The 17686-nt window shown below is 36.9% G+C and overlaps 1 protein-coding gene across 3 annotated transcripts in view; it reads left to right on the top strand.

Annotated features, from left to right (window-relative positions):
• LOC144692628 (UDP-N-acetylglucosamine transporter-like) overlaps positions 1-17455 on the top strand; it is a 61007-nt gene extending 43552 nt beyond the window's left edge. For all 3 annotated transcript variants that reach the window (XM_078561688.1, XM_078561686.1, XM_078561687.1), the window contains exons 6-8: positions 2163-2281; positions 6967-7100; positions 11230-17455. In XM_078561688.1, the coding sequence (XP_078417814.1) occupies positions 2163-2281; positions 6967-7100; positions 11230-11320 (344 nt within the window). In that variant the 3' untranslated portion in view covers positions 11321-17455. The remainder of the gene's footprint in view (positions 1-2162; positions 2282-6966; positions 7101-11229) is intronic.
• The last annotated feature ends 231 nt before the right edge of the window (positions 17456-17686 follow it).

Genomic DNA, 17686 nt, shown 5'->3' with positions numbered 1-17686 from the left:
TCTCAAATCACTGTGTTCGGTATTGATAATTGAAAAATTTAGGTTTTTCAACCATTAAGGTAAACAATTGAGTGATGACCATATAGATATGTCAGAAAATAATGGCACAATTAATTTTCCCATATGGCTTTATTCTATAGACTCCCTCCAAGGTATTAAAGCCATCAACCCCCACCACCCCACCCCAGCTTACAGAACATGTCATTCTGATTACAGTATCCTTCCATTTTATTTTTTGAACATTTGAATCAGAATCTTCAAATAAACTCAGAAGGTGACATTAAATATCCCATTCCAATTTTCGCTCTATGCCCTACTTTTGCTTGGTGCCCAAAGTTTTCAGCAGCTGTTTCTGCAGCAACGGTTTGGCTTCATTTAACAGCAGTGATAGATCGAAATTTTATTAATATTTGAACTGTGATCTGCTATGTTAAATTGCAATGGAATTAATTTTCAGTAGCTGAATTATTCCATTATGATTATTTCTTGCAGCTTATTTTCATTCAGACAGGCAAAATGTACTGTTGTCTAGTCTTGATCAGGTAGGTTCGGAAGACTGCCACAAAAACAAATTCTTCACTGGAAAGATGAAAGACTTGCATTTATAAAGCGTCTTTCATAACCTCAGGACATTCCAAAGTGTTTTACAGCCAATGAAGTAGTTTTTGAAGTGTAGTTACTGTTGTAATGGAGAAATTACAGCAGCAATTGGCAGATAGCAAGCCCCATGAAGAGCCATGTGAGAATGACCAGATAATCTGTCTTTGTGATGTTGATTGAGGAATAGATATTGACCGGGACACCCCAGATAACTTCCCTACTGTTCTTTGAAATAGTGCTGTGGAATCTATTATGTCCAGCTGAGAGGGCAGTTGTAGCCTCCATTTAATGTCTCATCCAAAGGACAGCACCTCCAACAATGCAGCACTCCCTCAGTATTGCACTGGAGTATCAGCCTTGATTTTTTTGCTTAAGCCCTGGAACTTGAACCCTCACCCTTCTGACTTGGGGGAGAGTGCTATCAACTGAACCACGGTTGGTATCTTAATAGGAATAAGAAAGATTAGTATACAGTTAAATTAATTAATCAATTATAATTGCACTTCTTTGCAGGATAATGAGGAAGATGTTTCCATGTGGATATGTCTAAAGTTGTTGGGAACAATGTAGTTATAATGTCTGTGTCTGAGAAAGGGAAACATTAAAGGAATATAAATAATTATGGCAGCTCTAGTACTGAAACTCCCACTTCAATAAAAATAGTGGTTGTATGGCATTCACAACAAAATGAAAGTAGCCAAAATGCAAAATTACATTTTTCATATTTGAATTAAATTCAAAATTTTCAACATAAAATATGATACTTATTTATGACATTTTATGACATTTTGGATAGGTCTGATGCAAATTAATTTGACCCACACAAAAAATACAAGAAACGTGCATTTGTTTCTCTTCTCTCTCAACCTGATGCACATTTGGAATATAAAATATGACCGTTTTGACATGTTTATTTTCAAGATGGATGTGTCATGGGAGTGAGCCATGAGCCGTCTAAAATAGAACAATAAAGTAAAAATTTTCCCCATAGTTTCAAGCTTTTGCTTCAATTAAAGTAGATCCACCCATTCTGCTCTCAGATCATCTTGCCAGGTTCTGCAATTTCAGGTAATAGAATAAGAAAAGGTGTTGATAGTGATGCTATTATAGTATTTAAATCTCAAAGCTTGTAAGCATTTTTATGTACTTGCATGTTCATGTTTAGACCAAAGTCTTCATTTGGTTTTGCTTTTATAAATCTTCAGGAAGTGATAGATGAAAGTATTCTGTACTTTACTTCCCCTTGTGCAGGTCCCCAATTTATGAGGCACTGCCAAGAATGTTTTAAAGGCTTTACAAAGTCAGCTGTCTTATATATGTTAGTTTGACCTTTTGAATATGGTTCTTAATTAATGGAACTATTCAGCTGTATCTGTGTTTCATTCATTTACAAGACATAAGGATGACCGTGATTGTCACTGAATTAATACAAATTATTTTGGAAAATCAAGATAGGTTAATGTATGCTTACGTATTTATGTAATTCAATCCAAATATTAGATGCCTCAAATAACTGAAAAGAATGTCATAATATGTTGAAAAACTTTTCTTGTCTCCTGTAGGCTTGTTTGGAAGCATTTTTGGAATGATGGGTGTATATGTATATGATGGGCAGCGAATAAAAGAACATGGATTCTTCCAGGGGTACAACAAATTCACTTGGATTGTTGTCATCCTGCAGGTCTGAATTTAATCTTAATGCAGGTGTAAATATTGAAACCTAAAGGGAGATTTTTCTTTACTGCAGCACAACATTGTAAAGGCTTTGTTGCAAAATTGGGCATGAGCTGCTCACAGTTTTTCCTCCATTAAAATGAATGGACAGAAACCACGAGAACATTTGCACAGTAAGAGTTTAGTCCCAGTACAGAAGAGGAATATCAGGAATCACTGGAGTCAGGGAGGGTCCCAGAGGACTGGAAAATCGCTAATGTAACCCCCCCTGTTTAAGAAGGGAGTGAGGCAAAAGACAGGAAATTACAGGCCAATTAGCCTGACCTCGGTCGTTGGTAAGATTTTAGAGTCCATTATTAAGGATGAGATTTCAGAATACTTGGAAGTGCATGGTAAAATCGGGCAAAGTCAGCATGGTTTCATCGAGGGGAGGTCATGCCTGACAAATCTGTTAGAATTCTTTGAGGAGGTAACGAGTAGGTTAGACAAAGGAGAGCCAATGGATGTAATCTACTTGGACTTCCAGAAGGCCTTTGACAAGGTGCCGTACAGGAGGCTGCTCAGTAAGATAAGAGCCCATGGTGTTAGAGGCAAGGTACTAGCATGGAAAGAAGATTGGCTGTCTGGCAGGAGGCAGAGAGTGGGGATAAGGGGGTCCTTCTCAGGATGGCGGCCGGTGTCTAGTGGAGTTCAGCAGGGGTCAGTGTTTGGACCACAACTTTTCACTTTATACCTTGATGATCTAGATGAAGGAACTGAGGGCATCCTGGCTAAGTTTGCAGATGATACAAAGATAGGTGGAGGGACAGATAGTATTGAGGAGGCGGGGAGGCTGCAGAAGGATTTGGACAGGTTAGGAGAATGGGCAAAGAAGTGGCAGATGGAATACAACGTGGGCAAGTGTGAGGTCATGCACTTTGGTAGGAAGAATAGAAGCATAGACTATTTTCTAAATGGGGAGAGAATTCAGAAATCTGGAGTGCAAAGGGACTTGGGAGTCCTAGTCCAGGATTCTCTTAAGGTTAACTTGCAGGTTGAGTCGGTAGTTAGGAAGGCAAATGCAATGTTGGCATTTATTTCGAGAGGACTAGAATATAAAAGCAGGGATGTGCTGCTGAGGCTTTATAAAGCTCTGGTCAGACCGCATTTAGAATATTGTGAGCAATTTTGGGCCCCATATCTCAGGAAGGATGTGCTGGCCCTGGAGAGGGTCCGGAGGAGGTTCACGAGAACGATCCCAGGACTGAAAGGCTTAACATATGAGGAACGTTTGAGGACTCTGGGTCTATACTCAATGGAGTTTAGAAGGATGAGGGGGGATCTGATTGAAACTTACAGAATACTGAAAGGCCTGGATAGAGTGGACGTGGGGAAGATGTTTCCATTAGTAGGAGAGACTAGGACCCAAGGGCACAGCCTCAGAGTAAAGGGAAGACCTTTTAGAACAAAGATGAGGAGAAACTTCTTTAGCCAGAGAGTGGTGAATCTATGGAATTCATTGCCGCAGAAGGCTGTGGAGGCCAGGTCATTGAGTGTATTTAAGACCAAGATAGATAGGTTCTTGATTGGTAAGGGGATCAAAGGTTACGGGGAGAAAGCGGGAGAATAGGGTTGAGAAACTTATCAGCCATGATTGAATGACGGAGCAGACTCGATGGGCCGAATGGCCTAATTTCTGCTCCTATGTCTTATGGTCTTAAGGTCTTATTAGATATGAAGGAAGAAAAGCATCCAGAGACGAGCACCAAATTAAGGTTTCTTCCAAATGCTGCTTTGGATTTGTTTTAGGATGGTGAAATAACTTTGTATTAGCTTGCAGCTATCCTTTTAAGTAGATTTTCATTCTGTTTCAATCAGACAGAAATGGAAGTCACATAAATGGTTTTGCTTCCATCTAGTGTCCTACCATTGGAATAGAATAATCTCTTAAAGGAACTAAAAGAAAAAAAAGGAACTAGTTATGAATTGTGGACTGGGACCTGTGGGAACTGAAAAATGAGCTGTGAAATAGTACACCACTATTTTGTTTAGAAACTAGGTAATGGGATGAATCATGAATAGTTGAGGGAAAATAGCACAGAGGAGTGGTTAAAAACTTAAGGAAAAATTTTGCCTGAACTTAATCAATTTCTTCTCTTTTCTGTTCCCTGTCTTAATTTAGTTATCCTCTTCCTATATTTAAGATAACATTTTTGTTCAAAAAATTAAAAAGTGTTGAGATTGACAGTTGATTGTCATCCCTTCATGCTGTCTGCTGTGAAGTATTATCTCATTAAATTCTCTTTAATGTTATGTGATTTAATCACATTGCCATTATCTGTCAAGCTCATACATGACTTCTTGTGATAGTGAAAGAGACAGCAAAGAATAAGATTCTTCCATTCAATTTTAGAATTATAGAATTTTGTAGCATGGAAGAAAGCTTTTTGGTCCATCTGTCTTATAGCAGCTCTCCGTAGAAGCCATCCATTTATACTTTTCATGAAATATTAACCCACTTTAAAGTTGTTAATGGATTCTGTTTCTGGTTATCCCCACAACCCTTTTGTTTTTAAAAAAATAATGTGCTCATTTCTTCCCTTACTCTTTTTGTCTTGATCTTAAATGTATGCCCTTTAGTTAAGAGATTACTGACCAGTAGAAATAATTTATCCCTTACTTAATTTATCCCTTACTTAAATAATCAAAACTCCTTGTGTGTTGGGTGAGGTGGGGTGGAGGTGTGTGTTCAGGTGCTATGTGGCCCATTAAGGGTCCAAAATGGTGGGCAGGAAGAAAGTGCATTTTGAGCAGGAAATGCACTGCCTGCCTGATTGGGGTAAAGACAAGTGAGGTGTCCATTATCCATGCCTGAGGTGCCAGGGAACATTTATCCTGAACATCCTCTAAATTTAAAACAAAATAAGTTAAGTTCTCACCACAATCGCCGTTGCTCCTGGTCCTGAGATCCCCAATGTCCAATCTCCAGGCCCTCCCTACCCAAACATCACCAACGATTCCAAGGCCCCAATCTATTTACTTGATGCAGCCTGCTCCTGCGACACTATCTTATTATGATGAAGAACTCTCTTCCAAACACTGGTGTACCTATGCAGCGGTTAAAGAAAATGGGTCACAACCATCTTCTCGAGAGCAATTAGGATTGGCCTTGCCAGTGACACTCACATCTAGGAACAAATAAAAAATGTCCAAGGCCTAATATCCACGGCTCCTTGGTCCTTGCCATGGATGTGCAGGAGTAGCACTGCACCATGAGTGCCCAAAAGTGTGGTCAAGAGACTGAACTGCTCGCCAATGCTCAGTTTGGGTTCTACCAGGACCACTTGGCTCCAGATCTCATGGACACGAGAGTTGAATTCCATAGGTGAGGTGAGAATGACTGCTCTTGATCTCAAAGGAGCATTCATCCGAATGGGGCACCAAGGAGCCCTAGTAAAGCTGAAGTCAACGGGGATCAAGGGGAATGCTTTCCAGTGGCTAGAGTCATACCTAGTACTAAGGAAGATGATAGTGATTGTTGGAAGCGAATCACATCAGCCCCAGGACATTGCTGCAGAAGGTCCTCAGGAAATGTCCTTTGCTATTTTCAACTGCTTTAACAATGACCTTCCCTCCCTCATAAAGTCAAATTTTTTTTTAAAAATAGATTGGTGGGGAACATTGCGTAAGTTAATTAACTTAAATTATAAATGGAGAACAAGGCCTTGAGTATAATCTTCTTGAGATGTGGACATTGTTGGCAAAGGCAGCATTTATTACCTATCCCCCATTGCCTTAAAAAGGAGCAATACAAGTGAATGACATGTTAGGTTAATTCAGAAAGCAGTCACAAGTCAACCACATTGTTTAGGACTGGAGTCACATGTAGGCTGGACCATTTGGTATTAATTTCATCCCGCATTAAAAGACAAGGCAAGTCCATGGGAATTACTGCACAAGCGCTGTCTGAAAAATAATAGTAAATATAGTTGTTATCTGGACTTCAGATGTGAATGTTGTAAAGAATCTTAATCTTATAAGTCTGTACTCAATGTCTATTGAGCACAAATCCATGATAGTCACTTTTACAAACTCTCAAATAACTATATGATTTGATTAAAAATCAAAATGTCTAAATATACTTAATGAAATTCCTTAATCTACTTTCACACTGGTTTATTAAGGATGGAATATCTTCCATGGTACATATCTCAGCACAGCTGAACAGTTCTTTTATCCCATAAATTATGCTTAGCCAAATAAACTAACTTTCATTTATGTATGAATTGAATTACCAAATATGCTGCCTCAAAGAGTCCTCCTGTTTTTGTTTTTTTTTCTCCTGAGCTATTATATGATATTAGTTACATGGAGAAACAACCCAGATGGCTCCATTTCAGTGGCAGCAACATTTTGAACTCCAATCCAATCTTGGAAAATGCCACAGTGGCTCAGTTTATAGCAGTACCCATGTTCTCCATATCTTGAATCATTGATGCGTTCTGGAAAGATACTGTAAATTTTAAAATTAGAAGAAAAATAATTTGACATAATTCTGAAGTCCCTGTGTTACTTTTGGCGGTGATGTCAGACTGTATTGAGCTATAATAACCTCGTGTTATAAAGTTTGTTGTTAAAAATGATTACTATAACACTAATTATGTAACTATTTCTTCATATTACCCTTATTTTTTACTGCTTTTCTTTGACCAGGCTCTCGGCGGTCTAGTAATAGCAGCAGTCATCAAATATGCAGATAACATCTTGAAAGGATTCGCCACGTCATTATCTATTATTCTTTCAACATTGATCTCTTACTTTTGGTTACAAGACTTTGTGCCCACCAGGTACTGTGCAAGGGAGAATTTATTTTCTTGAGTCCTTATGCTGTTTTTGTCTTGTTACTTTGTTCTAATTTTGTTTTAAACAAAATAATGCGTCAAACACCGACAAGATGATAAACAAAAACAAAAATACCTGTAAAAACTCAGCAGGTCTGACAGCATCTGCGGAGAGGAACGCAGTTAACGTTTCGAGTCCATATGACTCTTCAACAGAACTAAGGAAAAGTAGAAAAGAGGTGAAATATAAGCTGGTTTAAGGGGGGGTGGGACAAGTAGAGCTGGATAGAGGGCCAGTGATAGGTGGAGATAACCAAAAGATATCACAGACAAAAGGACAAAGAGGTGTTGAAGCTGGTGATATTATCTAAGGAATGTGATAATAAAGGTACAGATCTCCCTAGTGGGGGTGGGGTGGGGGGAAAGGATCGAAATAGGCTAAAAAGCAGAGATAAAACAATGGATGGAAATACATTTAAAAATAATGGAAATAGGTGGGAAAAGAAAAATCTATATAAATATTTGGGGAAAAGGGGGATCGGAAAGAAGGTGGGGATGGAGGGGAGAGTTCATGATCTAAAATTGTTGAACTCAATATTCAGTCCGGAAGGCTGTAAAGTGCCTAGTTGGAAGATGAGGTGCTGTTCCTCCAGTTTGCGTTGAGCTTCACTGGAACAATGCAGCAGGCCAAGGATGGACATGTGGGCTTCAACGCAAACTGGAGGAACAGCACCTCATCTTCCGACTAGGCACTTTACAGCCTTCCGGACTGAATATTGAGTTCAACAATTTTAGATCATGAACTCTCCCCTCCATCCCCACCCCCTTTCCAATCCCTCTTTTTTCCAAATATTTATATAGATTTTTCTTTTCCCACCTATTTCCATTATTTTTAAATGTATTTCCATCCATTGTTTTATCTCTGCCTTTTAGCCTATTTCGATCCCTTCCCTTCACCCCTCCCCACCCACTCTAGGGCTATCTGTACCTTTATTATCACATTCCTTAGATAATGTCACCAGCTTCAATACCTCTTTGTCCTTTTGTCTATGACACCTTTTGGTTATCTCCACCTATCACTGGCCCTCTATCCAGCTCTACCTGTCGTCTCTTCCCCTCCACCCCCCCCCCCTTAACCCAGCTTATATTTCACCTCTTTTCTATTTTTCCTTAGTTCTGTTGAAGAGTCATACGGACTCAAAACGTTAACTGTGTTCCTCTCCGCAGATGCTGTCAGACCTGCTGAGTTTTTCCAGGTGTTTTTGTTTTGGATTTCCAGCATCCGCAGTTTTTTGCTTTTACCTACAAGATGATGTTCTGCATTAAATGTTTGAAACTCTTTATTTTGTGGAGTTTTTTAAAAGACAATTCAGTGTTGAAAACTATTTGTGCTAGGCTCCTTCATCATTGGGGATATTTGTGGAGCTGCCTCCTCCAGTGAATGTGGCAGGAAGGCAGAGCTTAGATCTGATCAGTTGGTTGCGGAATTGCTTAGCTCTGCCTATCACTTGCTGATTATGCTGCTCGGCATGCAAGTAGCTTCATCAGGTTGACACCTCATTGTTAGGTATGCTTGATGCTGTTCTTGACATGCTCTCCTGCAATCTTCATTGAACCAGGGTTGATCCCTGATATATTTGAATGTCTAATTTTAAAATAAATGCTGCACTTGCCTAAACTATGTTGACTTTGACCAAAGAAAATGCCCATTGGAACCCTTTTGTTCATCACATTTGTTCATATTATTAAGTGGATTGCAGTGTCTTTTGTTCAGGGAGAAAATGGGATGCTATGGGGAAATGATTTAGATCAGAGATTTACTGAAACAGAACTGGACTAATTAAATTTATGATGAAACACATTTATTTCTGAAATAGAAAGTACGGTTGCACACTTTGACAAAGCTATGAGCAAAATCTGCACGTTTTAAAATAATAAAATGCCATACAACCACACTTAAGTGTTTTCAACTTTTGGATAGTTGGCAGATGTATAAAAATAATCAATATAGGAGCAAGGAACAAATAAAAAGAAATGTACATGTTACATAAAACAGTTTACAGTGCACTGACCAAAAATAAATCTTAAGAGTTGTAGTGGATATGTTTACAAACTATAGAACTAAATACTCAACTGCAGTAAAGAAAAATGAAATAAGGCTAGAGTTCCCACTTTGGACACATTATGCTCTTAGATTAGGCTTCAAGTTTCTGCTAAAAGTCATCTGCATGATCACAAACATAAAATCTTTCATGAACCGGCATAATCAGGCAATGTATTAGGAATGGGGTTGCTATTTTTCTCTTTCCATTAATAAGTGTTCCTTGATGGATTGAAGGATGGTAACCTTGTGCAGTTTTATTAATACAGCTCACTGTAGGTTCCTCAGCAAAAAATAAGCCTTTGTACAGTACTCCACCTGTGTATGATCCCATTTTAAAATCACTGAAAATATATATTTTAAACTACATTGAACCTTTTAATAGCTTAATTGGTGTACACTAGTTAACTTCTTAAATTTTTCTTTGATATGAAAAGGCTTTTAAAACATGTCTGTGCGCCTAAGAAAATGAGCACCGTTTGTAGAGCTTTCCCAAATGAATGTGGAATCTTAATTTTACCAGCATAAAAGGTCGCAGAAAACACGGACATTAGTGGTTTTGGGTGTAACTCACATTTTAAAAGTCCCCAATCTTTTGAACTGGTTCAATTGATTCTGCCTAAATTATGCTGATATAACTTGCAAATTTTGCTCAACCTCAAGGTACTGAATTAAATTTTCACTGAGATGGAGCACAAATCATAAAGGTGTGTTACTGTGTGTTCTGGTCATTTAGTGGGTAGACAGAAGTTTAATATGGATAAGTGTGAAGTAATAGGATTTGGGAGAAAAATAAAGCATGGAGTATACTTAATGTAAAGACATTGACACTTAAAGACATTGAAGAGTGTTGATGAACAGAGACACAGTGGGACTGAAATGTATAATTTCATGAAAGTACAAGTATAAGCACTCAAACCAAAAAAAAATGAACAGAATTTTGGATTTTATCAATAGATGCAGAATATAAGAGCAAGAAGTACTAATTTATACAAAATAATTGCTAAACCATAGTTGGAATACTGTGTGCAAATTTAGGCCACCCATTATGAAAAGGACATTAAAGCAAAGGAAAGCAGTCTGCATAAGTTCACCAGGATGCTGACAGAGATGGGAATCTATAGTATGAGGAGAGACTTGAGATACTGGAACAATATCCCCTGGAGCAGAGAATGATAAAAGGGGATTTAATAGATAATTTTTTAAATTATGAAATGTTTTTATAGAGTAAACTGGGAAAGACTATTCCCTCTAGGGAGTCAATAAGCAAGGGTCACCATTCTAGATTCTCACTTGACAGTGAGGAAAGGTTAGGATACATTTCTTCGAATAAAGAGCTGTTGAAGCATGGAATGCTTCACCAAAGGGAGTGGTTGGTGTAGAGACCATTGCCTCTTTTAAGGAAAAATTGAATAAACATTTGAAGCAGTGAAATACAATACTATTGAGAATAGGATAGTGAGATTAGCTTTGGCTTGCCCTCGCAAAGAGCTGGCACAGATATAATGGGCCAAATGGCCTCCTGTGCTATAAACTGGTATATTTCATTAGACTTGGAAAAGCCCAATCTTGTGTCACATAATCGCTATTTTTTAATTGAACTTCACCATTTTGTTGTTTCAGGCTTGGTGGTGTTCTACGCAATGAGCTTTAACCCTACATTTTAGTTGCTCAAGTTAAAACTTGATCTCAAGAAGCAGTTAACAAATTTTCTGAATGGAAAAGGGATTAATAAATATAGTGGACAATTGGTTAGGTAGGATTTAAATCAACAAAAATGTATGAGTGTCTCATGTTCCTAATACATATTTATTAAATAAGGTGAACCAAAGAAAATACATCAATATACTAGTTACCCAGATATAAGCTGCTTCAACCCCAGGGTCCCATAATTAAATTCTACACTGTTGTTAGCAAATAAAATGTCAGATTAATTTTCTTACATTAAAGCTGCATATAAGATACATTGCATGTTAATTCGAAGCTTTTGTAGGAGGAAATCTTCATCTCTAAATCTCTGTTTCTCTGTTTTAGTGTCTTTTTCTTCGGCGCCATCCTGGTGATAATTGCAACATTTCTATATGGATATGAACCCAAGAACACCTCAGATCCAAGCAAAGCATGATGCAGTATCAGTCAGCGGAACACTCCATTCATGTACAGGTGTAAATCTTATTGAGGAGTCTAAATGCTGGTATCTGGAGGCACTTAACCAATTGGAGAAAACCGTCCAAAATATGTTGTTTAACTTCGAAAATTGATGTTAAGGAAATTGCTGGAATTATAACATTAAGTGGACGAAAGTGAGAAATTTTATGTAATTTCCATAGGATCTTGGTGAATGTATTGACTAATGGTACTCTCAACTTTTGAACTATCAATGGCCAAATACAAAGCATCACAACATGTAAGGCAGATAAGTAGCCAAAAGAATCATGCCTGAGCTCAGTGACAGAAATAGACCTATGCAATGTGCGATCAGGGTTCATAAATTGACAGGATTTACTAGTAAATATGGATTTTGACAAACAAAATATTTTTAAATCAAATTGAAGACAAGTTTACAAGATCAAGCATGCTCATCTTAAAGTCTGTACAAGTGTTCTATATCTGCTTTTCACCTAAAACTACAATAATTTAGTCCAAAACTTGTTTAAACAAGCTACAGCTTCTTTATTAAAAATTAGATGAAAAAAATCCCATGTTTTGCTGAAAGCCAACCTTTCCTTTGCCATCTATCAAAAAAGCAAAGTGGCCATTTTATTTCTATGTTACTGAACACACAGTACTGTATTATGAGATTTAATGGACCAAACCATGGAATCTGATCCCCAAAGTGGTTAAAAATTCCAGAATTGCATGTGATAAAAACAGAATTGACTTATTTAATCACCATAAGCCAGTGACCATGGATACAAGTAGTATTGCATCGTGTGGGGGGGGGAAAAATTAACTTATTTTTGTCCAGGTGATTTGCAATGGAAAAGTCACTGAAGAATGGTTAGTCTGACTGACTGTAACTCAAATGTTGTTACCCTATTTCTGGCAATGGACAGACTCTTCTTGAAAATTTTGATCTTAAAATCCTTTTCAAGAAAAAAATTCCTAAATCAATACCTTAAATTTTCTGTGGTCCCCAGCTGTGAAATGACCGGTACTACCTGATTAATATGTTGATAGAAACCATGAACAGACAACAGCACTGACATATTCAACAAAATGCGATCACAGTTAATGAATATTTTATTGTATTTTCCACACTGCATTGTTTTTCTTCTTCTGTTCATATTCACTTTTGTCTTTAGTTTTATGTGTAAAATCTGATCATACAATTTGAAGATTATATTTGACTATATGAATGTTGTATTTTAATAGAGGTATTATAAGAATTGTAATAGGAAACTCATTCAAATTTCTTGTCTGGTGTAATTTTGATAGATGTTATAGCACAGGTACAGTCATTTGGCCCATCAAATTTCTGCCAACTTTTTCCCACTCTGTCAATCCCTTGAATATTCCAGAAGCTATCAAGTTACATTTTCTAGCAATTTTTTTAAATTAATTCATGGGATGGTGTTGCCTCAAATTTGTTTTGTCACAAGCATTCCATATTCGATCCACCTCTATATGAGGAAAAAATAAAAATATTTTGACTATTTTTATGATTATTTTAAATGTGTGCCCCCTTGACCTTACTGGCCAATGGGGAAAAAAAACTATCACTTATCATAGCCTTTTTTAATCCTAAAGACCTCTAGCTTAACCTCCACTCTACAACAGGAAAAAGCCTCAACTTACTTTGGGGTTCTTTATGCTAACTTTTTATCTCTGGTAGAATTTTAGTTCATTTAATGTTTCACTTTTTTTATTGCTTTTATATTCTTCCTGTAATGTAGTTCTGTAAGGCTGTGCACAATACTCCAACTCTGGGCTTAGGGTCTTGTAATTTCTTGGGTGGGATTTTATGGCCCCACCAAAGTCAATGAAGTTCAAAATGGCTCATTGCATTTTACGGCCCCGTTCCCACTGTCCCTTGAGTATTTTCACACCATAAACTTCTTGTTTCTGTACTCCATTTAAAATCTTATCATTTAATTTGCATTTCCTTTCTCATTCTTGTGTTTTTACATTTTTATGCATTCAACAACTTAATCCTCATATCTGACCATCTTGATAGCCATTTGTGTCCTCTGCAGTATTTCATACTACTCGGAGCAGTATCATCAGTAAATTTTCATATTGTTCCCTCAATTACAGATGATATACAATGTAAATGAGATCGACCCCAAAACAGGTAATGGGGAACACTGCTTACAAAGTCTTTCCAATTTCAGAAATTTGCCTTCTGCTCTCCAATCAGCTCTATCCATAAAGCCACATTCTTCTTAATTTCATGTGCCATTAATTTTACCATAAGTCTCTGATGTGGAACCTTATCACCTTTTTGAACATCTATATAAACTGCATTTTCTTTATCTGTCATCTCCCTTATGTTTTTAGTAATGATTAGAAATGGATCTATAGATAGTGCAGCCTCATTTTTTTATTCATTCATGGGATGTGGGCATTGCTGGCTAGGTCAGTATTTATTGCCCATCGCTAATAGCCCTTGAGAAGGTAGTGGTGAGCTGCCTTCCTGAACTGCTGCAGTCCATATGGTGCATGTACACCCACAATGCTGTTAGGGAGGGAGTTCCAGGATTTTGACCCAGCGACAGTTAAGGAACACTTGTGCAATTTGCTGGTATATGCTATGGAGTTGTTAAGATATTGACCTAAGTGGAAAATACCAAGGATAATTAGGAAGCTGGGGAAACTGGAAGATTTCTTGTGACCCCTTGCCACGTGTTTAATCTCTGGCAACAAAGATGTAGAGGTCAATTTTGTATTTTCTTTGGTTGATATCAAAAGATATTTGACCTCTATTTCACACTTCAACACAACAGGAGGCCTCAGACTGGGATCTCAACGTGTAGGCACAAACCCCTGTTCTATCTCAGTTCAGTGAGTTGGTGTCCCCAGTACTCTTCAAAGAATAAAACAGTTTATTGGAAAATATGGCCCAGATGTGTTAGGAATATTCTACTTCGTTCCAAAAATGTAACTGACACCAGGATAGTTCATTTGGTAAAATTCACTCCCTGCTTTGATACTAGGCATGTGACTATTTTGTGATAAGTTAGTTGATTTCAGTAAAGACAGTAATGAGAGCATTATACTTGACCATTTTGTTGAAGAGCATTAACTGTGGACTGCTTATATATGGATACAGGTTAAACGCAGAATTGGAATTAACAGTCAAACAGCCCACAATTGGAAAAATGGCCATTCTGAATCTAAACTACTGATTCATATCATATCCTAGTAAGAACGATGCATGCAGGACAGAAGAGAAAATTATGTCTAGAGGGGAACATGTGAGATTGTAATTGGATACCATTTTGTTACAAGGATGCAAACAAGATTTTCCATTGGACAGTGCAGAAATTTCCAATTTCTTTTAGTGTGCTTCCCTTTTTTAAAAGTGGTTCGCTTTTGTCTCCTCAGTCTTACCCCTTCACTGCCCACCCTCCTACGCAACGTATTCTAAAATATTTGAGTTGAGACCTGCTGTATAGAAATATTAATGCATTTTCTTTTTGTTTGCCAGATTAGCTCAAAAATGCCAGAATAGTTGTTATTTAAAGATAATCAAAATAATAATCCCATTTGAAAGATTTAAGGATACATTTTATCTTGGTGAGATGCTGCTTCTTTTAAAATAGATGAATTCGTGCACACAAGTTCATCCAGTAGCATAGTTAGTCATGTCCTCCTTTAATGCATTGTTAAGAAATTAGCATTTCATTTTTTATGCAAAGTAGGAGTATTTTAAATAGTAGACTATGTATCCATATAGAATTTCCTATAGGATGTTTTATTAGTTAATAATCAAATGCGCCACAAGTTTGTGTTACTTAAAAAGATGTGTGTCACTTACACCCAACATTATAAGTTCACTATTTTAAGCAAGAGGCAAAAAACTAAGCGGACATAGTGCCCTTCCTGGACAATGTGAGGAGAACTGTAGATTAATCATTACATTAAATTTAGTAAGTTGTTAAGAGGGATGAAGAAATAGCCTTCCTGCAGTGAAATGGTAAAGGGTGCTGATAGAAGTACAGGAGTTGGACAATGCTTCAGACTCCAGGACATGTAACTTTCATTTTACAGCTTTGGCCTGAACAAATTGCCATTGTTTTGCTAAAAAATTATAGAGTGTTGTATATCATCATTCAATGTGATCACATTTAAAATTGCATTATTTTCAAAGTGACTTCTATGGCTCCAATGCATATGGAAATTATTGCCCCACGTGTTTTAGGTATGCCTGGCCTGTGCCTAAGTTTTTAACAATCTATGTAATACAAAGGATAATGAACCCTTTGAAATTTATGACTAACTCCAGAACACAAATTGTAGTGTATAATTTTTGGGTATCATTTTTTTGAACATTCATAAACATTTTCATTGATTCATCTGAGCATAAACTACAGTCCTCTTGCATGCAGATCTAAAAGCGAAAAGGGACCATATGAGTTGTTTATATAGTATATATTTAGGCCTTTTCTAGTCCCCTCCTGCAACAGATTTCCCTTTCTGATGTTTTAACGATGCAAATGATAACTTTTTCTAAAAATTGGTCCACAAGAATGTAGTTAATTTTGGGGGGGAAAATAATTTCTTAACTCTTATTATTCTAGGAACAGAGGTGTGTGAATTTGTTTCATACTGTAAAATTGTTAATGAAGGGTACGGTTTATGAGCTGGAAGGTATCCTGGGTTTCAATATTTATTGCTCCTTGCGTTTAAGCTTACAGATTTTAATATGCATTCAGGGGTTTTAATTAAATTGTTATTTTTCCAAGTTGTCATAAGTAAATATTTTTGCTATGCCTAAGTTTAGAATCATGTTACGGTTATAAATTCTTACATACTTATAAGTTTACAGTTCTGTTCTAAAATAAAATCTTTTTTAACACTTCTGTACAGAATGATTTTATAATTTGAGTTTTGTTAGAGAGGAAGTAAATGAAAAGAAGTTTGTTTTTAAATTTCTCAGCAGGTTTCCTCCCTTTTGCTCCTCTCCTGAAGGCATTATTCTTTGTTACTTTGCTACCAGATACTTATTGGTATCTTAGGAAAGTGGCTATTATTTATGTGACAATAAATATTGACTGGCTATTTAACCACGAGTGGTGACGTTGCCGCAGGGCTTCTGGCCTCAGTTGCCCTTCATTCTGCCTTCACCTAATGTCTACAAACACGTACTTGTAGCATGAATAGCAGTTAGAAATAGGAACTTCCCTCATTTGTGGCAGGGTGACCAGTCACAGTCCGACATCCACTGGAGTGGCTAAGATAATCTGAATCAGCACTGATAATTAATTTTGTGTGCATTCACTGAGCCATCAGGGGAGCCCTAAGATGAGAGACTTTTTATTGATAGATTTTGCAGCTGCTTTCAAGTTCCCAATTCATAGTTGATAATGGCAGTCATGTTATATAAATGTATCACCTTTGTTTGAAAAATCCAGGACAAGGTAGTGGATGTAATTATTAGGGAGTTTTGAACTTCACGAAGATGATGTCAATGTGAACAGTAAAGGGAAAATGGGATTTAAATTGTCAAAATCATTACGTGTTGGCTGGGAAGCTGATTCATAACAAATAGTTAAATTTACAATTATAAAAATATAATGGTGGGAAGATATAATTAGCTAAGTTTGTAAGCAAGAACTGAACTATGCTTCCTTCAGTTTTCAGTGAAACATTTCAGCTTCACAGTTTTGACTGGTAATAGTATTGTATGAAATCCTTCCTTTGGAATTGGAGTAGATAATATGTTTGAAAGAAGATAGTTCTAATGATTTTTAGTTTTTGTCCCACATTAATGGCAATTCTAACAAGTATTTGAATATATCAATTTGTTAGAGGTTGCTACTTTACCAGTGCAATATCCCAACTAAAACAGGAGTTGGAGGAATAGGTATCAACTTACAATCTTTGGAGGGGATTCTTGCTGGGGTAATGAAATCAAAAAATTTAAAACGTCCTCCTTTCTATTCTGTTAATATGAATGTTGTGCATAACATGTTTATTCAACAATGGCAAAGATTGGGTTTTGTGTATTTAATTGTGATATGTTAATTAAATGTTTGCTGTAAACATGCTGGTTTTTGGGATTCATATTTTATAAATAAAATCTTTGGATATTTTATTTTGGGTTCTATCTGGTTTTATGGTAAGTTAACATTTGGATTATCACAATCATAATGTGGGGAGGCAGCGAGTTATGCTTTTTAAAAAACAAACACATGGAAAGTTCAATATTTTGTTTGCGATAACCTTGTCACCCAATGTCCTACCACCACCACCAAGCCTTCTTTCCCAGCCAGAGCTTAGCCATGTTATGTGGCCTGTTTTAATACACCCGTTCAATATATCTTGC

The sequence above is a fragment of the Cetorhinus maximus genome, chromosome 17 (assembly GCF_964194155.1).
Source record: "Cetorhinus maximus chromosome 17, sCetMax3.hap1.1, whole genome shotgun sequence".
Classification (NCBI taxonomy): Eukaryota; Metazoa; Chordata; class Chondrichthyes; order Lamniformes; family Cetorhinidae; genus Cetorhinus; species Cetorhinus maximus.
This window is presented reverse-complemented; position numbering and strand designations above follow the sequence as displayed.